This window comes from Bombus bifarius, unplaced genomic scaffold (genome assembly GCF_011952205.1).
Source record: "Bombus bifarius isolate JDL3187 unplaced genomic scaffold, Bbif_JDL3187 scf7180000008000, whole genome shotgun sequence".
NCBI classification, from domain to species: Eukaryota; Metazoa; Arthropoda; class Insecta; order Hymenoptera; family Apidae; genus Bombus; species Bombus bifarius.
This window is the reverse complement of record NW_022884379.1, coordinates 2,121,096-2,143,743: the sequence shown is the minus strand read 5'-3', so window position 1 is coordinate 2,143,743 and position 22,648 is coordinate 2,121,096. Positions and strand designations below refer to the sequence as shown.

The 22,648-nt window shown below is 41.6% G+C and overlaps 1 protein-coding gene across 1 annotated transcript; it reads right to left on the bottom strand.

The window, feature by feature from the left end:
• Window positions 1-1,757: 1,757 nt before the first annotated feature.
• Window positions 1,758-22,407, bottom strand: LOC117206265 (LIM/homeobox protein Lhx9-like). Its single transcript, XM_033445436.1, has 7 exons — window positions 22,116-22,407; window positions 21,279-21,453; window positions 18,842-19,152; window positions 13,363-13,536; window positions 12,028-12,260; window positions 5,393-5,628; window positions 1,758-4,762 (listed from the first exon to the last, which is right to left on the bottom strand). The coding sequence occupies exons 3-7, from the start codon at window positions 19,117-19,119 to the stop codon at window positions 4,508-4,510; spliced, it is 1,176 nt and encodes a 391-aa protein (XP_033301327.1). The 5' UTR covers window positions 19,120-19,152; window positions 21,279-21,453; window positions 22,116-22,407; the 3' UTR covers window positions 1,758-4,507.
• Between the last annotated feature and the right edge of the window lie 241 nt (window positions 22,408-22,648).

Here is a 22,648-nt window from a genome sequence, read left to right as displayed (position 1 = left end):
AATATCGAAGCACTTTAGGCTCGAACCTAGCACTTTTAGTAGCAGAAATGTACGAATCTGGCATATTTAACGAAATGAAAATTTTGTGTCATATGTATGTAAATGTGTCTGATTAAATGATACGAAAATTATACGGAAAATGTATATTATGATACAATGTGTACGGAGATTATATAGATAGGTATCATAAATTAAGTGACATATAGAAAATGCATTTGAATACAAGTCTTACATGCGTTCAAACATATTGAAATATATTTCTCTTGGTACCAACGAGATGAATTCTTTAACTCGTTTGAATTTTACTCAAAAATTGCTCCGAATTTAATAATAAGAACGAAACCAATAAAAGTACATAAATAACTTGGAATAATTTCGATATTATCCGCAAAATCATATTTCTACATGTTTGAATAAAAAGATTCTTGGTCCATTCAGGATCTTAGTCGCGTTAACACGCCCGTAAAGACGCGGCATCGTGCGCGCTCTGCGTTCGCTCGCGAAGGTGATATTTCCAAGTCCCCGCGGATGGGTCTGGCCATTGTATCCTCCTCGCGCTCATTAAATATTAACGAGAGTCTCAATTTCTTCATTTCGTTGATGAGTCGCCGCGCGCCATCCGAGAACCCGCATATAGATTGAAAATTAACTTATATGAGCGCCGACGAAATATATGTATACGCCGTACAACGCGCTGCACTTATACGACTCTGGGGCCTACAATTTACACGAGAGGTCCCTATGTTGGTATAACCCCTAAGTAGGAGACCTTCGTCTTCTTTTTCTTCCGCCTCTCGACCTTCCTCCTCTTTCTCCTCTACCATTCCTCTTCCTCGTCTTCTTCTTCTTCTGCTTCTCCTTCTTCACCTTCTTCTTCTTCTTCTTCTTCATCTCCTTCTTCTTCTTTGAACGTCGAATCCCTTTTCTCCTCCGCTTTCAACCTTCTCCCACCACTTACACACTCTACCCCTCTCCGTAATTCGTTCACGCACGAACGTGAAATCCTTAAATACCTAATTTGATGCTAATTAGAACTCGCACTTGTTCTCCACGACCAGATCTCGCCGCGACCGGATCGCGTGTGGCGGAAATACGGACAGACAAACCATATGAAGACGGGTCATGGAGAATATCTCGCAAAGTGGTTATTGATATTACGCAGGAACATGATTATCAAGACTGGGAATTTAAGCGGGATCCTTTTGGCCGAGGGCCGAGACACGGAAGATGCATAGCGTAAGATGAATAAAATTCACGTTTCATGATACCGTGTCTGGATATTATCCGTACGTTCGAAGAGTAACTTTTTGGAGGCCGCGTCTCCAGCTTCGGACCTCGACGTCTCTTTTTGGCCAGGGATAGGGGCTTAATTTGCTATTCAATTAAGAACGGAACGAGATTCGTGGGATCCTTTGCTCCTCCGATTGGGGGTGATTTTGGTAACTTCGTTTTTCGCCCGGGTTCTTCTTTCTCGAATTTCTGATGGTTTCTTTTATTTACTTTGTCTTGAATTAGTGGGAAAATAACGTTGACTCTTGTCTATGCGAAGATAGAGAGTTTTTGAATTATCATCCTTTAAATGTAAGACAAATAGGCCGAAAGAGGAAATTAAAAATAGAAGTAGGAACAATAATCGATTTCGCATTCACAAAATTAACATTACTTTCCGATCAGCTCAACGGGATAAAGAAAATATAATAAATTGAGGAAAGCGGAGGAAATTATGGATAATATAAAACAGGAAATGAGCAACAGCATTTTTAAAGTCCAGATGTACGTAACTATTTATTATACGATAATAGTCGCACTCGAATGCTGCACATTAATTTCATCTATACAGTTTTACATAATTGGTTCACCCATATGCGTATGTGTGTGTGTGTCTGTTTTATTTTTCTTGTTTCGATTTTAAGACGCTGACGTACATTAAATCATCGCTATGCTACACATGCCTAACATGCGACTGCCGCCACTTTGCCGACTATGCAGACTATTCCCGACTCGACGGGTGTTGTGTGGCAAAATGTGGAAAGATGTTAGAAAAACCGCTGTGGTCGGCGGTCCATCGCGATAATTGACGAGATGTTATCCGCGGGGCAAGGAAGGAAATTTTCATTTCGGTAAAAGGAATCACGGGATTTAGAATTCCATCAGAACGATCATTTATCATCGAAACGTCTTGTCGCTTGCAGTCGATAAATATCATTTTCTAATTACGACGTATATATATAAAAATTATAAGTTCTCGATTGTTACAAATAAATTTCTTCTTCTCATCATAGGAATCCTCGTTTCTATCTTTTTTTTTCTTTTCTGTCCTTTTTTAACGTCATGTCGAAAATGTGACGCACGCGTGTGTCACGCGATGAAAGTCCGCGTCGATAATTCGTTTCTCTCTTTTTTTTTCTTTTTACTCTGGTTCTCTTCTTTCTCGGTTCTCAACGTCCATCACTTTGCTACACGTTGATGATCGCACTTAGGATACTCGATAATCCCAAGCGTTTTACTATGTTGCTTACGCCTGGCTAAAGACTTTGCGATCTGTTCGCTAATTTTCATTATCTATAATATACATACCGTGTCGTCAGTGGTCGAATGAGTGTATTTCGTGTCGATCGAATCCAAAGATCGTAGATCCATTTGACTAGATGAAGAATCCCTTCGTTTCTACGATCCTTCCTTCTTTTCTTAACTTCTTCATTTTTCGCAATGATAAGCGATCAATTGTAAAATACGAAGATATCACGCTTATTCGAGATTAATTGGAAAAGAAAAATAATAATTTTATTTGAAAAATCTTGCAATTACCTTGGATTCGCTTGACACCGTACAAAAAGAACTCGTATCTTAGCTACTCGTATGTACGTACGTTTTTGGCACGAGGAGAGGAACGCCGTTTTACCACACCTGTCGTTCGCGATTCTCTAGCCCGTAAATCGCCGTTATCAAAAAGTGTCTTCGTGACACGGTTTTTGGCTAAAAAGGAGGAGTGAAGCAGCGCGCAAAGTCGGATCAGGATGCCACAGAAGAGGAACACTATCGAGATATCGATACAATTTTGAGCTATATCGATCCGTCACGATCATTTCACATTTTCAAACTATCGAGCACAAAACTAAAACGCAAGATGCTGTATGAGCAAGATTTTTTTTTCACGATTTAATTAATCAATGCATTCTGCAAAGTAATAACAAATTAAAGATAAGAAATGCCAGATATGTCGCCGTTTCTTTACACCGATATACCGCGCGGCGAAATAACAATTAAATAAAATAGAAATCGTTAGTGTGAAACCGCTCCAAGAATCAATTGCACGAAATAGCCATTTAAAGACTCAAAGCCGGACCAGTTGGAACAAATGAAATAATCCTGCGGTATAATATAATTACACGCTGGAGGAGAGCTACGCCCATTCTGTCGGAACCCTCCTTAGCCTTTCGATTCAAAGAACGCCATGGGACAGTTTTATCGCTGTGGAACAAGGCCGTTTCTTCCCCCTATTTCGACGAATCCTTCGATGGTACCTCAACCTTCAGCACCCAAACCCGATTCACGCTTTCGCTAGCGAGACAAACTATCGCCTAGTACCTTTGGTAATTCGGATGTGCATGGAACTATGATTATTATCACTGATTACTTAAACATAATCCGTTTCAGCTAAAACGCTGTTGGCGTAACTTTATCTGCCTTCTATCGCGAACCCTGACCATTTCTTGGTGAGCAGTGGTGAACCGATTGTATGTTTTTAGATAGATCCAAAAATTGTTTGATTCGATTCGTTTATGAAGCGATCTATGGGCAGTTGATGAATCGATAGATCGTTTTTAGCGCGTGGCTCGCCACGTAAATTCAGGTTGGTGATCGATGAACGACCGTTTGTTACGTGTAATTGACGTTTGCAGATTGTTCAAGTATAATCATTGAAAGGCGTTTAATAGTCGGTTTTGCTTGAACGAATGCGATAATTGCGGGGATTTGACAAGCTCGTAGGCAGAAACTGTTCGCAACCCATTAGCGATTGTAAACGTCTTCATTCACCACGTGTCGCTTATTAATTAAGAAACGTTGGCTTTCTAACAAACAAGTTTAATCGGGATCGTTAAACAGATCAGTATCTTTAGTATACAAATAAATCTAAGCCTACCAACTGGAAAACATTGGGATTTATTACTCACCAGGAAATTCGTCAAAGGTTCAGCGATAAATCTCATCGCCCAGAATTCGATTCTTCCGCTATTCAGAGGAGGAATCGCGTGAAACACTAACAGAAATGCATCCTTCTATGCATCTTTATGGAACCAGAATGTGGTTCGTCCGTTGGTCAACGATCAACGTCGAAAATCTCGAGCAGAAATGGAGATGAAAATCGAATCGATTCCGGAGGAGCACGTTTTTCCTCTGAAATTGAACGCGGCGAAAATCGATCCCAAAAGAAAGACGCGGCGATCCTTCATCCAAGATGGCTGGAAAGGCTGCTGTAGCTGTCTTCCTCCATCTCAAGCCGTCGTCAGTAAAGATCGGAGAACGAGACCTGAGAGGAAACGCCGGAATGTAGGTGATGAAGAGCGTGGAGCTCCTCCATCGAGGTCGACGGCATGCTGTTGCTGTCCCCTAGGATGCTGGCTGCCGGTCCTACGTTCGGCGAGCCAGCCGTGTTCGACGGCACAGGCGTACCTGGACACCCCACGTTGCTCGTTGTCGTGTTGCCCTCCTGCCTCATCATGTTCCGTCGCCATTTCGCGCGGGCATTTTGGAACCAAACCTGCACGAACCGAGAATCTTACTCAGGACTCGTTATTCCTTCGCTTCGAGCACATTCTTAGACAGTTTTTCTATTGAATGTGGTATGATGAAAAAGAATGATCACAAAAATAATAGAAGTAGCTAATGGATATTGTATGATAGTAATTTAAGTTTGGAAAATATGTGTCGATTTTTTGAAATTAGGAATGATCCTACGCGAATATAGCCGATGGGAATATATAATATCGAATAAAAATTCAATTATTGCATATATTATACAATTAAAGTTACTGTGCTAATTTCTTTGCTGTGTCGTGCCGATTATCTCAAGTTTTCCTCCATGATATTGTATTTCTTTTGAATATACTTAAATATAATTAAAAATGACTGTATATAAATATAGCTAACGAAGAAAAATTAAATTTTAAATTAATTATCAAACTCATTTCTATTATACGTTACGAAAAGATGCTCAACCTGTTAACATCTTATTAAATATATAAGCGATGCTCTCTAGAATTATATGCATCTAATAAAACGAAAAAGGATATCATATCGCTAATTATTTTTCGCATAGGAGTTTCAACATGACATCGATTTAAAATTGGATTCGAGACGAAGGAAACCAAGGCTGAAATTTATTTCCTACCTGAAGCACCCTCTTCGAGAGCCCCGTCTTCTGCGCCAGTTGCTTGAGGTCCTTCGCGTCGGGGTTCTGATTTATAGCAAAATAATTCTTCATCGTCCGCAACTGATGGTGCTTGAAGCTCGTTCTCATCCGCTTCGTTCGCTGGCTCTGATGCACCGGCCCGGGAGAACCGACAGACGCTTCGTACGCCGCCAAAGATTCCATGGACGAGGACAGTTCGGTTGGGTGAAGCAGCTCTGCAACCAAATTACCTTCCTTTATTCGATATTTCAATCCCTTCCTCCGGTTTATACTGTTGGATATTTAATTGGACGGCTTGAAATTTAGGGAATATTAAATTCCTTGATATTTCTTCGAAAGCTTGATTTATTCGATTCACTGCTGCATATGAAAAAGCTATCGTAGAATATAAGATAAAATGAAAGTAGTACTGGCCATGATCTATTTAAGAGCTTAACAAACCAACAAAAAGTCTCACTGTCGGTTCAAATATTTTTCTCTGTATTCGTGCGATGATTAAAATACCAATATGAAGATCTAAAGAGCATATTCGATGTGAAGATCATTTTTTATAGTATAGAAGAGATCTAACGTGGGATAAAAGACGCTTGAATTCTAACTTTTCCATCTCCTTTTATATTTATGCAATAGCTATAGAGTCAAGATAAAAGTTTATGTATCATATGTAATGCTTGGTGCACTGAAGAAATTTAATGCGAAATAAACAATGGTTGAATTTTAACTTCTTCAAGAAAATTAACGACCGATGAGTGTACTGCGCTAATAAATCATCAAACGAAACTAAATGGCCGTACACACGAGTATAGAGTTCAAGAGTGTCGAGCATCTGTTACAAAGATTTTTTAGTCCTGTCGGCTTATCGGATACGCGAAAGAAGTTCAGTCATGTTTGATGTAAAAAGATTGGACAGCAAAGCTGGAGAAAAAAGCAGACGACGATCGAACGACACAGAACGGCCGATGCTAAATGAGAAGATTCCAGTCTGATCGTTACAGAACGCTCGTGATCCATCAATCGGTACTAGGCGACTATCTGACCTATCTATCGAACGATTTGTTCTTCTGTTTGGCGACAATCGTCAAACAGCGATCTTCAAAAAAGGTCATATTTTTTTCAGGACGATAAAAGATGGTTGATCACTATTGACAAAGAAAGTTTAGAAACAGATCAACAAATTAGATACGACTCATCTTATCTTCATCTCTTTTTGAAATTCCTGATTTTTTACAAAACGTACTTTTAACCTTCTAATTAAATCTTTATATATCAGATTGAAACGAGAAATAACGTTATATCAAGAATAATTCTTTTAAATAATATCTCTATCATTTTTCTTACGAATTACAAGGAATCCCGTTTCTTCGGCTTGTTTAAATAATTCTTTTATATTTTCCTCAAACTAAAATAATTCGTTAAAAACAGAGAAAATCTCGACTGAATTTTGCCCTACAATTAGGAAAAAAAATTACACGCTGTTAAACAGAATTATCTAAAGATGACCATCTAGTTATTTCTTTCAATCCTGATGATACAACAAGATATTTCACATGCAATTTAATGTTATTTAAAGATCGTTTATTTCGAAGTTCTCCATCTTATCGACCCTATATACGACATTTTGCCACGAAGAAAGCGAACCGGACATATCAAGAACAATCGCTCAAGACCAAATCCCAACTTTACTCGTTCCATCTATAATCCAACCCCCGCTCGTCTTATCTCAAAGCTAGCCAAAACTCTGGCCACCGATTCTTCAGCGTCAGCATGTTCGCGAACCATCTAAATCTTTCCACAAGATCGACCGATCGATCTTCGTTCTCTTCTCTTCCTCCAACCCCTGTCCACGGAAAGCCGGCGGTACATCTGTGTGCACGCGAAACGAATTTCCGCGCACGTAAGCGCTGTTGCAGCTCGGGCAACAGCAGCGTCGTCGTGCCCGTGGATAAAAGCAGCGCGAGAGCATCGAAAGAGGGACGACATCGGTGTGCAACCGTTCAGTGCCGTTGCAAGTTGCAGTTGTTGCGCGCCGGCGGAGCGAAGGAACGCATCCAATAAATAAGACGACGAGGGTAACCATTGAATTCAATCGGAGAGAAAGAACGGGTTCCAGGCGACGTTCGTGGACAGGCGAGCGCGCGCAAGGGGGATGGGGCGACGGGGGGGAACACCCGACCAGAAGTAAATCCCCGAGCACGTATCCGCCATTACTGTTTATTGTCCCGAACTTCCATTCCCTACGGACGCGACGAGCTGTTCTCCGCGTTCTGGCTCGCGATCCAGAAAAGAGAAGAACCGCTCTCGCGGACGGCCACACCGCCAGTGGAATTTGTTTTGTTCGCCGGGGTGAACGACATCGATTTTTGTTTCTATATAAGTTGGCATCGTGTTTGGAAAAGTCGTGATTCGATAGGGATTGTATAATACTTTGGGGAATTTCTTGTTAGGGAGAGGTTGAGAATCCGTAACTGAGTGCCGATGGATTGATTATAAAGTTGATTTTGTTGAGGGTAGTATGCGGTATTGGTTGCTGATGAAGCAATAATTTCTTTCGTTCTTCGTATGGCATGGCTTTTTAGTGTTATTCGAGAAATAGGCTTGATTCGGTAGAAAGATATAGAGGTAGTTTACTGGAGTATTGCAAGAAACTGGAATAGTACATGCTAAGGGTTGATGTTGATGAAATACTTTCTTATTGGTGAATTTTCTATGGGTTGAACGAACATGAAGTAACGATTCTTTGTGTTTTTGATCTAGATAGGTTTATTTTGAATTGACTTGATATGTCTATGCTTGACATGATTTGCAGAGAAGAGATGGGACGATAATAACAAACATCATTTCAAAAAATGACATGACGCAACAAACTATCATTGCAATCTATGGAAGCATCGCTTATTTCTCAACAATTTCACGCTAAACTTAATGAAATATCCTACACTCTGACTCGTTACGTTGAATCACATCCAGCCCAAAAACCCCAGTTTCCCTCCAATCTTTCGTTCCATTATCCACAAAAAAGGTTAAAGAAAATTGTGGTTCTCGGTGACTCCGTTCAATTCCCAAATGGATCGCTTTCCCTAGAACCAACTCTATCAATAAACTCGAGCGAACGGCCCTGCAAAAGGAATACGCAAGTTTTTTCATCGAACTGGCCTGGTTCCCAAGCCGAGTCTCCCTGCGTGGCGGGAGGACGAGGGGTAAACGGGAGTTAGAGGTAGGGGAATAGAGGATATGGGGTGTCGAGGACGGTTTTCGTGGTTCAAGAATGAGATTACAATTTGTCAGGTCCGGGCTAGAGGCCGAAATCACGCGGATGGCACGGATGGTCGACGACGAGGGCCGTCTTCGAGTCGGCAAGAAACTCACGCAGGCGGCATTATAGTGTTCCGCCGGCCATTCTGCTGGCTGCGGCCACGTATTGGCCACGGCAGCATTCTTTTCCTGCCAGATCGGCCAATCGATGCATCTCGCCACCGATATCCATCTGTCACTGTCCGCAGAGCCTAGCCTTTTCTCCGTTCGCGCGACCGGCGTGCCTCGAGTTCGAATCCCCCGACGAACGGTGAAATCGGCCGTACCAACGCCCGTGTTAACTCTTCTTCCGGTATTTGGGGAAATTTTCAGCGACGTCTGAGAGTCCCTTTATGGTTATTTTGATGGAAAAAGGTATTATCGGAGGATGATATCCGGGAGGAATCATAACAATCGATTTGAACCGTGTTGTATCATTAGATATTGTACGTCATTTGAGATGAAAAATAAAAAATTAAATTAACAATGTTGTTAGTAAAAAAAGAGAGCTATTTATTATTATTACACACATTTCTTTGTAAGAAACTTGGATATACCGTTTATTATCTTTTTTTATCTTCTATTACATCGTTCTATTGAAACTGTCGGTATCTCATATTTTCTCGCGTGTTATGTATATTCCGTACACTTAAATTCCCCATAAATGGTTAAACGTTCACAGTTTACGTACAACACGAACTTTACTCCTTCAACTTTCTCTAAAACGATTACTAAATCGCTTTAAATAAACCTCTTAAGGACAATCTTCCAACAAAAACGCACGAATCCTGTAGAAAATATACTTCGCGAAATGACCGCTCTGCCTGTTGGACAAACAGAAACGAAGTCTCTGAAGGGAGCTAATTTTTCAGCGCCGCAAGAACCGTAACCGCGGTGGACAAAGGTATTTTCGGTGGCGGAGAAACGACGGCCTTATCGTGGTCGCAATTCCAGCGATTCATCGAACGCGCCTGCCGACGTCCAGACGGAATAGTTCGAGGGATCCGGTGGATCGCCCGGCAAAAAGTGTCCCAATTATATATAAAGACAATAAAACGCGAACCAGTCGGTCGGTTCCCACCCCGTCCAAGGCTGCGCGTCGCTCAAACTGGACTCTTCATGGCCGATTTTATGGCTGTTGATCGTAAATTCCGACCCCGGTAGCCCGAAAGTGATTCTCTGTGATCGCGCGTCGATTATAAAATAACCGGGGACGATGGCGAGCGAGGCCTCGAAACGTCGTAAACATCGTGAAACAAACGAGACGCGGGGATATCGCGAACGAAAACGTTGTCGCACCGACAAACGAGCCTGTTCCACGAGGGCATTAAACGAATTTACCGCGGTGGTGATTTTTGGGGGATCGCGCCGTGCGATCTTGCTTCCGGGGGTAGTAAATGTCTCGGTGAATTAACCCTTGCATGGCACAATAAAGCGGAGAAGAATTCAAAATGAAAGGTTTAGAGAATAATTGTTTCTTTGTCGTCAAAATTTATTGCACTTTTAATATCAAACGCGGCGAACACGTACTCGTATTTCTTCGAACCTATTTGTTCACGGACAATAAATTTTAATTACCTTGTGTATAATAATGTTTGAAATTTGAAATTTATTTTTGAAACCAAGCGAGATTGCTGCGATATGCTTAGCTTCTTGTTATCAGAAACAGCCTGCATACGAATTTAAGGATTTATTACGTTACTCGTAATAAATGTCAGAATGACATAAAATGAGAACAGCCGTTTAACATCCACAAATCTTCACAAACGGTCTACTTCTTCACCTTTTTTTCGATTCTTCGTTTCTTCGTTCTCATCGGTAAAGGGGCCAGCGAAACGTTTTCCGGCGTATCGAGCAGGCCAATTTAAGCATCGAGTCCAATTGGAAGCAGCCGCGACGACCAAATGCGTGGACACATTGGCGAACGAGTGGCTGGCCGTTTGTTCGATTGGTTCTCGAAAAGGAAAACCGTTCGACCGGCTGGCACATGTCCGACACGCGAAACAAAGAGTGCGCTTCGGCCGTGTCGTGTCTCGTGCACTCGCACACTTGGATCATGGATCAATTAGACAGCCGGTGGAAATTCCGTCGAAGAATTCCGCTTGTATGTCGATGAGAGAACGCCTAACGAGGCGAGCGAGAACAATCTCCGGCCGATTCGCGGTCCGCGATCCTCGAAAGCTCGGGCAAATGTTTGCACACCGAAGGAACCAGCCATTATACTCATTGCTCGGCAAATAATGCAACTCCCCCGACTCACTTGCTCGATTCGAGGGATGGAGAGCAGAGAAACAGAAAGCTGGTACTACTAGGTGGTTTCGAAAGAGAGAAAGAGGAAAAGAGTTTCGCGCGTACACATATTGAACGGAGAGAAAAAGAGAGATGAAAGAAAACGAGATCACGAACGAGAGTACCACGTGTTCCCATGGTTTTAAGACCTACGTTTGAAAGCACACCCCCGTTTACCATCCGGCCCAATTATCCCTCTGGCAACCCCTTCCATCCCTCTTTTACGTTCTCGCGTTGTTTCACCACTGCCAATTACACGTATTTGCGTCCTCAGGCCGCCAGCCCAGCCGAGACTGGATTCTTGTGAATTCTTTATTGTTTCGACTATACGACGGGAGGAACAAAGGGCCCCGGGGCCGACGTTTTTCTTCGTCCCTTGCCTATTTCTCTTTGCCCTCTGTCGCCCGCGCGATTAATCGATCCGCGGTACGATGGCGCAGACGTTGCGTCCTTCCGATCGAACCCAGGGATCGATATTTCTCAGGAATTTCCCATTGCTTTCTCAACGATGAAACTGTATGTTTTTTGCAACTCGTTCTCCGGATCAAGTAATATTCCTCTGCCGTTCTTACGTTTAATTAAATCATTTTTATCTAAGGAGAAAATGTTACTGTCGTTAAATAAATTCATATATTGAATAAATGCTCAGCTGATGTGGTGCAGTGATAAATAAACAACAAATACACTGCGAATATTTATGAATTTATAGGGAATCTTAACGTGTGATAATATACAGGCTGCATGTAACATGCGAAAATATAGGCACAGAATACAGGAACAAAACAAGTCTGTATTTAAATTCTCCGTATTTCATTAATTATAATCGCAAGAATACTTTGCATTAAAAATCTCGCCTAACGCCTGGTCTCACATTGTAAAAATATTCTTATCGTCGATTTGGTCCACACAATGTGAGAGTCAATTGAGAGTCAGTTAAACAATCTTCAAAAATTCGACGAAAGAAAAATATATAACAGAAAAACAATAATCGGAAAATGATAAAAAATTGAAAAGAAAAGTAAAATGTGACTCACCAAGGGCTCCAGCGGCCAGCCTCATCGTGACAGGTAACTCGGATCCGGTGACTTCCGACAACTTCCTCTTTCTGGGGCGACCTTTCTGCACGGTACCGGATGAGGTGATCGGGCTCTGCTCCGCGGCGCTGTAATAAGCCGGAAGCGGCGACACTCCCGGCGAGCCGATGTCCTCGATATTGCTGGCTGCGCTCCCGTAATCCCCCGCGCAGCACAGCAACTCGTAGTGAGGTCTTGGGACCGACCAGCTCGTCATTCGTGAACCTTGCTGTCGAGTATTTCAGTGGCGACCCTGCGTTATCCTCCGAGTTCGATGAACGCGCGAACGCGATCACGCTCGCGAGAGGAGATAGACGAACGGCAAGACCGCTTCCCGCCCACAATCGAATCGATGGATCGGCGAATCCAGCGTTTTATCATAGATCCTTTTGCAACCCTCCATTCCGTTAATCCTTAATTTTGTTTAAATAGATCAAGCGATTTTCAAGCTTACGCCGTTTTTTTTTTTTTTTGTTTTTTCGACGAGTAACTTTCGTTTCGAAATTTTTCAAACTTCGTACCAGAGGAAATCATCTACTTCTATAGTTTTTAACCGCTCTTTCATTCCTACCCTTCGCACGAGAAATATGTAAATACATCCCCATTTAGCGCTTTCCACAGACATAAAGTAAAACAACTTTCAGGTAAATAAAATGTACATGCTATTGACTCTCGCGTCAAAATCTTTTTTGTATGGAACTTTAAGCTTCTTAACAACAAAGCTCGTTTCTAAATTTCCCAATTCCTCTTCCAGCCTCACTGTTTGCGCGTTGCGCGTTACATCTACTCGATATCTCTTTCCTTAGACATAAACAGTCTTAGACATAAACATAAACATCTTGAGAGATCACTCTGTCAATCAGAGGCCCTGTAATAAACTTCTCCTACTGACTTCCAGCTTCCTATTGACGATTATTCGCGTGAAATCCTTGCCGATGGATCCTGAACGCGGATCGATACGCAATACGCACGAGCAGCGTTGATAAGCCGGCGAGAGTGGCGGTCGAATCGATCTCGCGGAGCGGCAAGCGGCACCGCGACGTCTTTCTCTTTACGAGAGCGCGCGTCGAGCTCGACTCTCTGTCTCTCTCCGTTTATTTCTCTCTTTCGATCCTGTTTCTGAGAATAGAAAAAACCGGATTCACCCGCGCCGGAGGGCTGTCATTAGGCGAGCAGCGAACGATAATAAGTGTCCTACGTCGACGCGCCTCGTGTTTCTGTCACTCTCGTCATCAAACTCGTTGATAACAAAGAGACGGCCTTTGGAGGATGGTAATTCGGGCTCGTATTTCTCACCTACAGTAGACCAGGCCATCCCTCTGCCCGAAATGATCGCCCTTGTTCAGCGGGGTGCCGCACGAGGCGCATGTAAAGCAGGCCACGTGGTAGACCAAGTCCCTCGCGCGCATCACCAGCTCCGTCGCGAAGATGCCCGCCCGACATCGCGAACATCTCGAAACGGCGAACAACCTACGGATTAAAATTACAAATCTTTTCGATTGACGTATTCTTTTATAGATAATTATTATTATAACGATCAGACGTTTATGAATTTGCATACAACCTAACCCTTCGCGCTCGGCATATCTTTTTGGTAGCATTATTAATTTGACAATAGTCGAAGCAATAAATATTTGCCACCGCCATGGCGGTGCCACCTGACTTCGAAGACAATTTTTTTTTTTGAAGGAGCAGAAGGATACAGGATGCGCGTAAGATATGAAAATATGTAAAATATTCAAAGTGAAGTATGGTAAATAGTGGTGATATAAAAATACTGTTGAATTAATTCTACCTATGTTACGCTTCTTTAGTTGAGTTTATAAAAATATGCGATTCGACCAACATCCACTTTCTAATAATGGGTATCATCCTCGTTTTATACTGCTTCATAGAGAAAGTAATGAGGAAACGGAGTACAACGTGATTGCCGTTAACTACTACAGTGGCTGCAAGAAGTTTCCGACCAAAGTTTAATTTTGTTATTTTGTTGGGATAAAGTGTTTTTGAAAATAAAAGATCTACCATCCAAGTATAACATGTACTGTGTCTTACTGTATCTGGCTTCGATGTTGCTATCGATATCGCGTCATTTTCGTAGGCAACGAATGTAATCCACTGTAAATATACAAACAAATAAATCAGGCCATTGAGCACGCCGTGCTGACTACAAATTTTTATAATTGAACGAGTTCCAGTACAATAACGTATAGTTAATGCAATTTACGATTGCAACATTTTCCGTTTTGTTCGATCGGAGAAATTCTAACGTGGATTACATTTTCATCCGCATCGAAGTAGAGTAATGCCCGTGCCTGGTCAGCCGCTAGTCGATATTATCTCAAGAATGTCTGCTCGTGAATATTGTTGCGATAAGTTTAAGCGTTACATGTGCTACGTCAATACTATTAATTGTTGTGCAACAATACACAAATAATTCATCATTATTTTTAAATTTCAGTCACAGTGTCACTGAAAATATCCGTATACTTACCATAGAAATTGTTTACGATTATATGTCTGTATTATGTACGTTATACGAAACTTTCTGGAAGTTTATAACACTGCAACGATACGATTATCATTATTGACAGAAGATTTGTACAAGCCAAATATTTTCGTAAGCAAATTTTGTATACATTAAATTTTCCAAAGTTGCGTTTCATCTGAAAACTCAAATAATTCTTGAGTACAAGAGTGTACAAGCTACGTAGGCTAATTATCCATTTATTCGACAAAACCTCTATTTCATTTTTAATAAACTCACAAAAACGCTGTCATAGGGACACGAGTAGGAGCTACAAGAATATTCCTCTGCGATGAAAATCCTGCAAGATCCCCTTACCTATCCCATATCCAGCCATGAATACAATGACTCAACTATATCCTATCGGTATCTGTCTACCAATCAACCCTCTTAATACAACGGAACCGTTTCGATTCACCGGTAGCAACCGGCTTTCTAAGAGCGTCGCCGTTGTTCCGGGTTCCTTCGAACAGCCTCGAGCTCTCGATCACGCGTTCTTCGTAGAATCCCCTAATTACAAAATCAACGATCCCGATCGTCGCTCGAATTCATCGATCCTTGCCACTGTTCCCCGTTCGCGCGCGCACGTGACCTCCCGTTGTTCGTGACTATCGGCTCGAACCAAAATCGGAGAACAATGCAGTTCCCCCTCTGGTTACGTTTTTCTTCCACTAATACACCATAACGTCCGCGAAGGGAGGCGGCCAGAGGGGAGTTAGAGAGGGTGGAGTGAAGACAGAGTAGGGAGGTGGGGGTTTCCTCGCCAAGGCTCTCATATCGGTTGTCGACGATCGAGGCGAAGTTACAGTTTTCGAAGCGCGAAAACCAAATAGAGACAAAGGGGTTGGCCTGGATATGGATCGTTGCATATTGCATGGGAGCCGGCTGTATTCTTCTCTAACGAACCGGCAGCATGGAGTTCCAGCCTGCAGGAACACCGGCCTACGGCGTGTTCCACCCTCGTCTGGAATCTCTGAAACTCGAGGATCGCTGTGATGGCAAGGATAAAGGATGTGGCTTATGGGTGTGAGCAGGTTATACGAAGAATTGCGTTTTAACAGTTCGCTTGAGTATTTTTCTTCCAACGTGTGATATTTTAAGACATTGCTGATTAGATGTATGATTATAAATCAGGTTGTATTCCTTTGAATAAAATATGTCTAGCATGTAATGGTTATCGGTTATAATCGATTGTAATTATTTTAAATTGCAATAGTTTTGAGCTAACACTGCTTTTTAAATTTAGCTAAGAATTTATCGTTATTGAGAATTAAATATTAATATTTATCTAATGACATTATTCTCATGCTAATATTACAAATATGAAACGCGAGATATTTCGTCATCCATTCATAATACGTTAAATAACTTCATATCCTTTTTATAGTATACATCATGACTGATTTGCCAATACTCTAATATCTAGAGAGGTTCTTTAAAAATACGATTCTCATCTCCGAAAGAGGATGGATTCTTTGACGAGTCGTTTTGCTTGCGGAATATCATATTTCACTGGAAAAAGCCTCGTAAAGAGAAGCTTACGGCTAAAGCCGCAGCGAAATGTTGCATTCGTTATTCCGACTGTCTTTAGCTCGGCAAAGAAACGTTTCAGTTTTCTGGCTGTAACAACGTGTTCGTTGAAAAATCTTCCTCGTCAGACCTGAACTCGTTTTGTTCCCTTTAATTATTCCGTTTCACCGGGGCTCGTGCGGCCTACGTATCACTGATTAGACAATGATTACAGGACCGAAATGGGGAAGCTTGTAACATAATCACCCTTTCCTCTCATTACAAAAATAACAAGGAAACGATGCTTGAAGATAATAATATAGAAAATATCATTGAATCTTATGATTCTTATGTTTCGTTCTTTTCACAATATTTCCCCCTCCATTTTCCTTAATATCAATTAATAGAAATAAATATTTTATTTTTCTAACCACAAACTTGTAGCTTTGTTCATTAATTTATTCATACATAAGACAATATAGAAAAGAACATTGGATTCTGTGATTCTCCACAGAATTTTTTTTTCGTTCACTCAACGATACTTCTCCCTCGCCTCTAAGATCGCTGAAAAAAAGATACATATTGGGAAATCATGTAAATTCTTTATTCTTTTCTAAGAGCAATCTTTAGCTTTGTTAATTAATTCATGCATAGAACGAAGTATTGGAGAAGTTCCACTGATATTATTCGTTGGTCAAGAATACTTTAGCAGTGAATAATTCATAGGGGATTGAATATTTAACGCTGGTTTCTCGTCGAAGCTCTCGTCAATTTAACAGTTTCAATCCGCTTAACGCCAAAAGGAAAGAACGAACAGTGGATGAGGAAGGGGAAAACCCCGAAACGAAAAAGAGAAGAAACGATTCTCACGCTTTCCAGAACTACAGGAATTATGCAACGCGTGCTTCTCCGTCGCCGTCCGTTAACTGCACTCGGAAATTCAACGAGAACACCCGTTTTCATAGGCAAAAACACAATAACAGATTCCCAACATCTAATTACCATCTCCACAATAACCACGTTTAATGTAATTAATTTCATTCATCGAGACTTTGCATTTTAATATCTTAATCTGCACCGCCCTGACGAGCTTCTGCGTTCAAATGCGTGCTTACAGAACAATGGAACATGCTATTGAAATTTTTATATTATTAATCGGAGCGCAAGGTAATGCGCATTTAAGTTTAGAATAAAATATTACATCATATATATAAATATAATAAATATAAATAATATACCTAATAAAATAAATATATATATCTGCTTAACGAGCTACTAAAAATTACCAAATATAGGATTTACTAATCGTCTTTATTTATATGAAGAATTACTTCAAATTCATTTTCTTACAATTACTAAAGACACGTAGATAGTTTTCGCAAAATTGACCTCGACTTTTATTAAGATTGAGAAACAAGCTTTTATCCATATATTTTACAAAAAATTATTCGAATTCCCCAAAATACACTATTAAATTTATGAGAAACGTTACGGTTTCCATAGAGGAGCTTTCTATAAAATTAATAAAATTTCTATGAAAATTAAAAGATAAAATCAACAAATTTATAAATTTCTGAATTCTTGTGCCAGAATTTAGAAAGTAGAAAACGAAGGGATGTGTATGTGTGTGCGGTACTCGTTCAAAAGACCAAAACCAATAATTCAGCATGCGTTTGATCGATCGAAACTGCACAGTGGCGTACCCACGCGAAGAAAAACGAAGTGTCATTCGATGGCGGAAAGAGGTTGTTCGCTGGAAATCGTGACCGCGTGTTTTTATCACGGTGAACGTATCACAACAACGGAATTTCAGGACCAGGTTAGGCCTACCTAGGACAAGCACGGTTTAGAGCTGGCCATTAGTAGACATTTTGTGTGGTCCTGGCGAAGTTTTGAGCGGGGTGGACGCTCCTATGCAAATTCGCGAATACCCCAATAAATACTGAAACGGGAAGCCGGCCCCGGGCAACCGACGCTCGGGGATCTTGCATTAATTTCGCGCGTCATCCCGGTAATTCGACGTAAAATACCACGATGAATGGTTGGATCCGCTTTGTGTCGTAAAACGTATGGTGAAATATCGAAAAAGGAGAGAACCGAACACGAAGAACATTTTCAATTATTACTTCGATTTAACGAAAGAATACAACAAACTAATTTCCATTCATTTTTGAAGAAATAATTCTACAAATAATAAGAGATATAAATTTTAAAGGCAAAAGTAATTCCACATGATACAAAATCGGTGGAAATAGAAGGTAGGTAATTCAAGCTAATCTTGTAGATAGTTGAATCGTATCTAATAATCAAAAAATTGAAGAACTTGCAACAATAAGGGATTGTTTATCGAGATTTTATCCTTTTATCGAAATTGAAATATGATAATCTTTACTGTTATCGTACCATACTTATTTAAATACAAGTATGATATTCAAATATCTACACATTAAAAGATGTTGTCTATCATAGTGTCCAATATTTCCAATATCTTACAAAATTAGAATATTTCAAACTCAATGCACTCGATACAAATACAAGCCACTTTGTCCACTAAACTAATGAAAACGCCAGTCATAAAAGAACCAGCTTGGACAATGCTTGAAACAACTGAGTGGTGTAATCCACAAATAAAATTCCCTAGGATGGGGGTAGCTGGCGCAGTTTCGCGGACCGGATCACGTTCTAAGATTCCCTTCAGCGTCGCCCGACCCTAATCCTCTTACAACTACTTCTACCAACCTATAATAATCCTCTTTGCAGTAGATGTTGCCGTCCCTGGCGAAGCACGTCAACTCGGCGGCGAGAGGCACACGGCAATGGCAGCAACGAAGGCAGCCGCAGTGCCACGCGCGATCCGCAGCCTTTAGGTACCATCGTTCGGCTATCTCCCTGCCGCAACCCCCGCAACCGAGGCCACCATCGGTGTTGTTGTTCTCACCGGTACCGATCTGCCGATTGCTGATGGCACCATCCCCTGGCGGGGGTGTGCTGCTCCCACAGCCCACTTCCTTCAGCATCTCGAGGAGAATCGCCGCGACCACCGGCGCATTCTGGGACAAGCGTAGTTGCTTCTTCAGTTCGGAGCATGGAATTATTGCAATTTCAGGTATATCGATAAGTAAAATTCGATTATATTCAATAGAATGAAGCTGTACTTAACACTTGTTGGGTTGATCTTAAGTAGACTGAATCTATTTATATAATTTTCTTACTTTTATGATACTTGATATAATACTTTAAATAATACTTTTATATTATATGTAATGCTTATACATAATACTTATACATAATAATACTTGTGTGTGTGTGTGTGTATGCATCGAAAAGCTTCTTGAGATAAATGATTCATCAGTTTGTACTAATGCTTTACTACTATTGTCGAATAATGTTATGCTATTATTTTTTATACTGTCGATACCTGACCTAATTATCACGATCATTTAACAGTTTAATAACAAAATTCTTCTTTGATTTCATTACTCCTCATATAAATTACGCGTTATCTAAGGAGCTCTCCAGGCAACACTTTCGATATCATAACAATGTACATACATATTCTCTACTGTTGGTTAATATTATTAAATTGCTTAGAAAATTCACATTTGAGGATATCATATACTCGTATGAAATTACCACTAGTTACAGATTCTATTTTCAACCCTCGTTTCCCCACCATCCATAAAACAACCTTCAAAACGATTTCCAATTTTCACGCAATCTCCACATACAATTTTCAGCCGTCATAAAATGAACAGCGGTACAATGGAACATCGATAAATAAAAACGTTTACACTTTAATCGCGTACCAGCCACTGGCCCATGAATTTTCCTCTGGTAGTTTCTGCCGCCGCAATTGTATTTGGCGGGCTGACACTCGAGGCTGGTCGAGCCACTCGTCCTCGATTTCACGCGGGTGAAAATTCACAGGCGACACGAACCGGAACTTTTTTCCACGTCGTCATCACGATGACGAGAAAGAGCACCGTGGCCGAAGGACTCGGAGCCTCCTCCTCCTCCTCTTGGAGGCGGCGGTGGAGGAGGAGGAGGCAGGCGGAGGAGGAAGATGGAGAGGCGGCCCCGCATTCATTCAGGACACTTCTCGGCGGCGGCGCACGCAAGAACCGATGAATGAAAACAATTCGTGACTGCTGTCCCGTTAATGAATGACTCCCGGGGCAGTGGCTCTCTCGGTTTCGAATCGGCCGCGAGCTAATTAGTAGAAGCTTGCGGATCGCCACAATAACTCAACGTCCTTTACGAGCGCGGGCCGCACGTGATTTCCGTAAGTTAAATGGAAGGTGACGTCGCCTGGAATCACCGTACACCTCGTTCCTACACAAGGTGACGCCGTTTTGCTGCCGCTTGTCACCGACGTATTAGACCGAACGTGTGCTCCTTGATTTACAACTGTTCTACTCGCGCTCCTCTTGTTCTTTTGTTCTTTCCTTTAACTGTGTTTCTGCTTCTTTGATTTTCATATTCCGATTCGGATTTTGCTTTATTATTTGTCGTGGAGTTCGGGTGTTTCATTTGATTGCAGGATGGTCGTACATGTATATTATGGGTGTTGGGGAAGTAGGTTGGGTAATTTTGGTTGATGATAAGATAGAATGAAGTACACTTTCTAGATATATTCTTAGAAAAATTCTCGTTTGATGATGCATATACGCAAGGTTATGCTTTAATAAGTTACTAATCAGCGCTGAACGGCATTGGAATTTATTTTCCATAAAAGTAGTTCCAATTTCAATACATTATATCTTCGTTATAAAGAGGAATATGTTTCACTAAAGAAAATATGCTTCTAGTGTTAATAATTGATGAAAGAAAAATCTTTTCCTGTAGCAAAAAAAATATCTGTATTAAAAAGGGTTAAAAAGCTTTAATACGAATGAAAAGTATTTAACAACAATATTCTTATATTAAAGACATAATCTCATCTGTTTTGTTCAATCATTGTACATCTACACAGTAACACTAATTTAACACACAGTGAAATCAATTATCTAAATATAATCCCTATATTACCGTCAAGTAGATGCAAAGGTCTTAAATTGCAATAAAGATCATCTCAATTATCCTGCCAATCTCAGTCATTAAATCAACACCAGCCTTCGTTCTAACCTCGCTTGAAATTCTGTTTCTATGCTCCAATTCATCTTGAATCCATACTTACATGATTGTTAGTTTAACCAGCTGTAAACACGACGGTGAATTTCACCGACGCTACCGACGTCTTTGACGCTTCCTCTGTCTGCTCGTTGTCTGCCGTCGCTTCCTGTCCCAACGTTCCCACAACGCTGAATTTATTCCACGAACCTGGCTATTTCCATCTGAATGGCAGCGTCGACCTTGAATCACGAGTAGGAAGGTTTTTCAGGTTCAGTGTCGATGATCGAGAGTCGAATGTCGACGTTTTCGAGGTCCGTCGGAAGCGGTCGCGGCAGTCGTGAGGTGAGAAAGTCGAGGCAGAGCGTTGGACGATTGAAAATGCTGCGTTGGAAAGCCGAATAGCGTGAAATAGGTGTCATGCAATTCTTTCGAATCGACTAATTACTTATTATTTAATTTTCCTGCTTCAAAAATGGCAATCGCATCGGAATTCATAGAAATGGAATCTATTAAAATCAGATTAGAATCTATCGAACAATTCCCTAGGTTCTAGCGATAGAACTGAACTAAATTGTTATGTCAGTAAAGGACGCTAAAAACCCAGCTTGTTACGTTAGTACTGAAGCATTTAAAAATTTACCAAAATCATTTATCAAACATGATACGTTTAAACTTCGCACATCATCCAAGACATCACTCACGTCGTGATGTCACTACCTATACCCAACGCGTCCACGAAACCATCCTAACATCCACACGATTCCACGAACAAATCCACGAACAACTTCACAAGGACCACTATAATTCCATGCAACATCCAATATTTCTGATCTTGCTTCAATCGTTCAATTTCCCCGGTGCTCAACCACCATCAACCACCTCAACCCTTGGATTCCTCTACCTGCTTCCCCGTATTTAGTCTCGTTCCTCTCGTCGATCCTCTCCTCTCGCACTCGAGAACTTGCTCTATCACCTTTGCCCGTAGATCATCACCAGGGGTCGGGACTCGTGTCGCAGCCACGTTCTCGCGTGTCTCGCCGTTTCGTTTCGGCGACGGAACCGAGCCGGAAAACGCCACTTTCCCGTCCGACCGAGAGACGCCGCTCCTCTTTTTGCCCGGCGAGGGAAAATCGTGCGCGTCGCGGATAAGGTCGGCAGTCGAGTTGGCCGCGAGGGAAGCTGTTCCCCGTCGGCGTAATAGTACGATCCTGGGGCTGGCCAGCCAGGGCCAGGGGCGGACGTCGGCATGGCAGAATAGAGGGGCTGGCCCCCGCGTGCACCGATGTCGCAGCCACGGGGTGGGGTTTTCGGTGGCTACCCCGACGGGGTAGAGGCGTCGGGACGCCTGGCGTTTGCGCGTTCCGCGATCTCTCTCTGTCTTCGTTTACGTTACATCCGACCGTGTATGGCGTCCTCGTCCACGACGCGTCGACG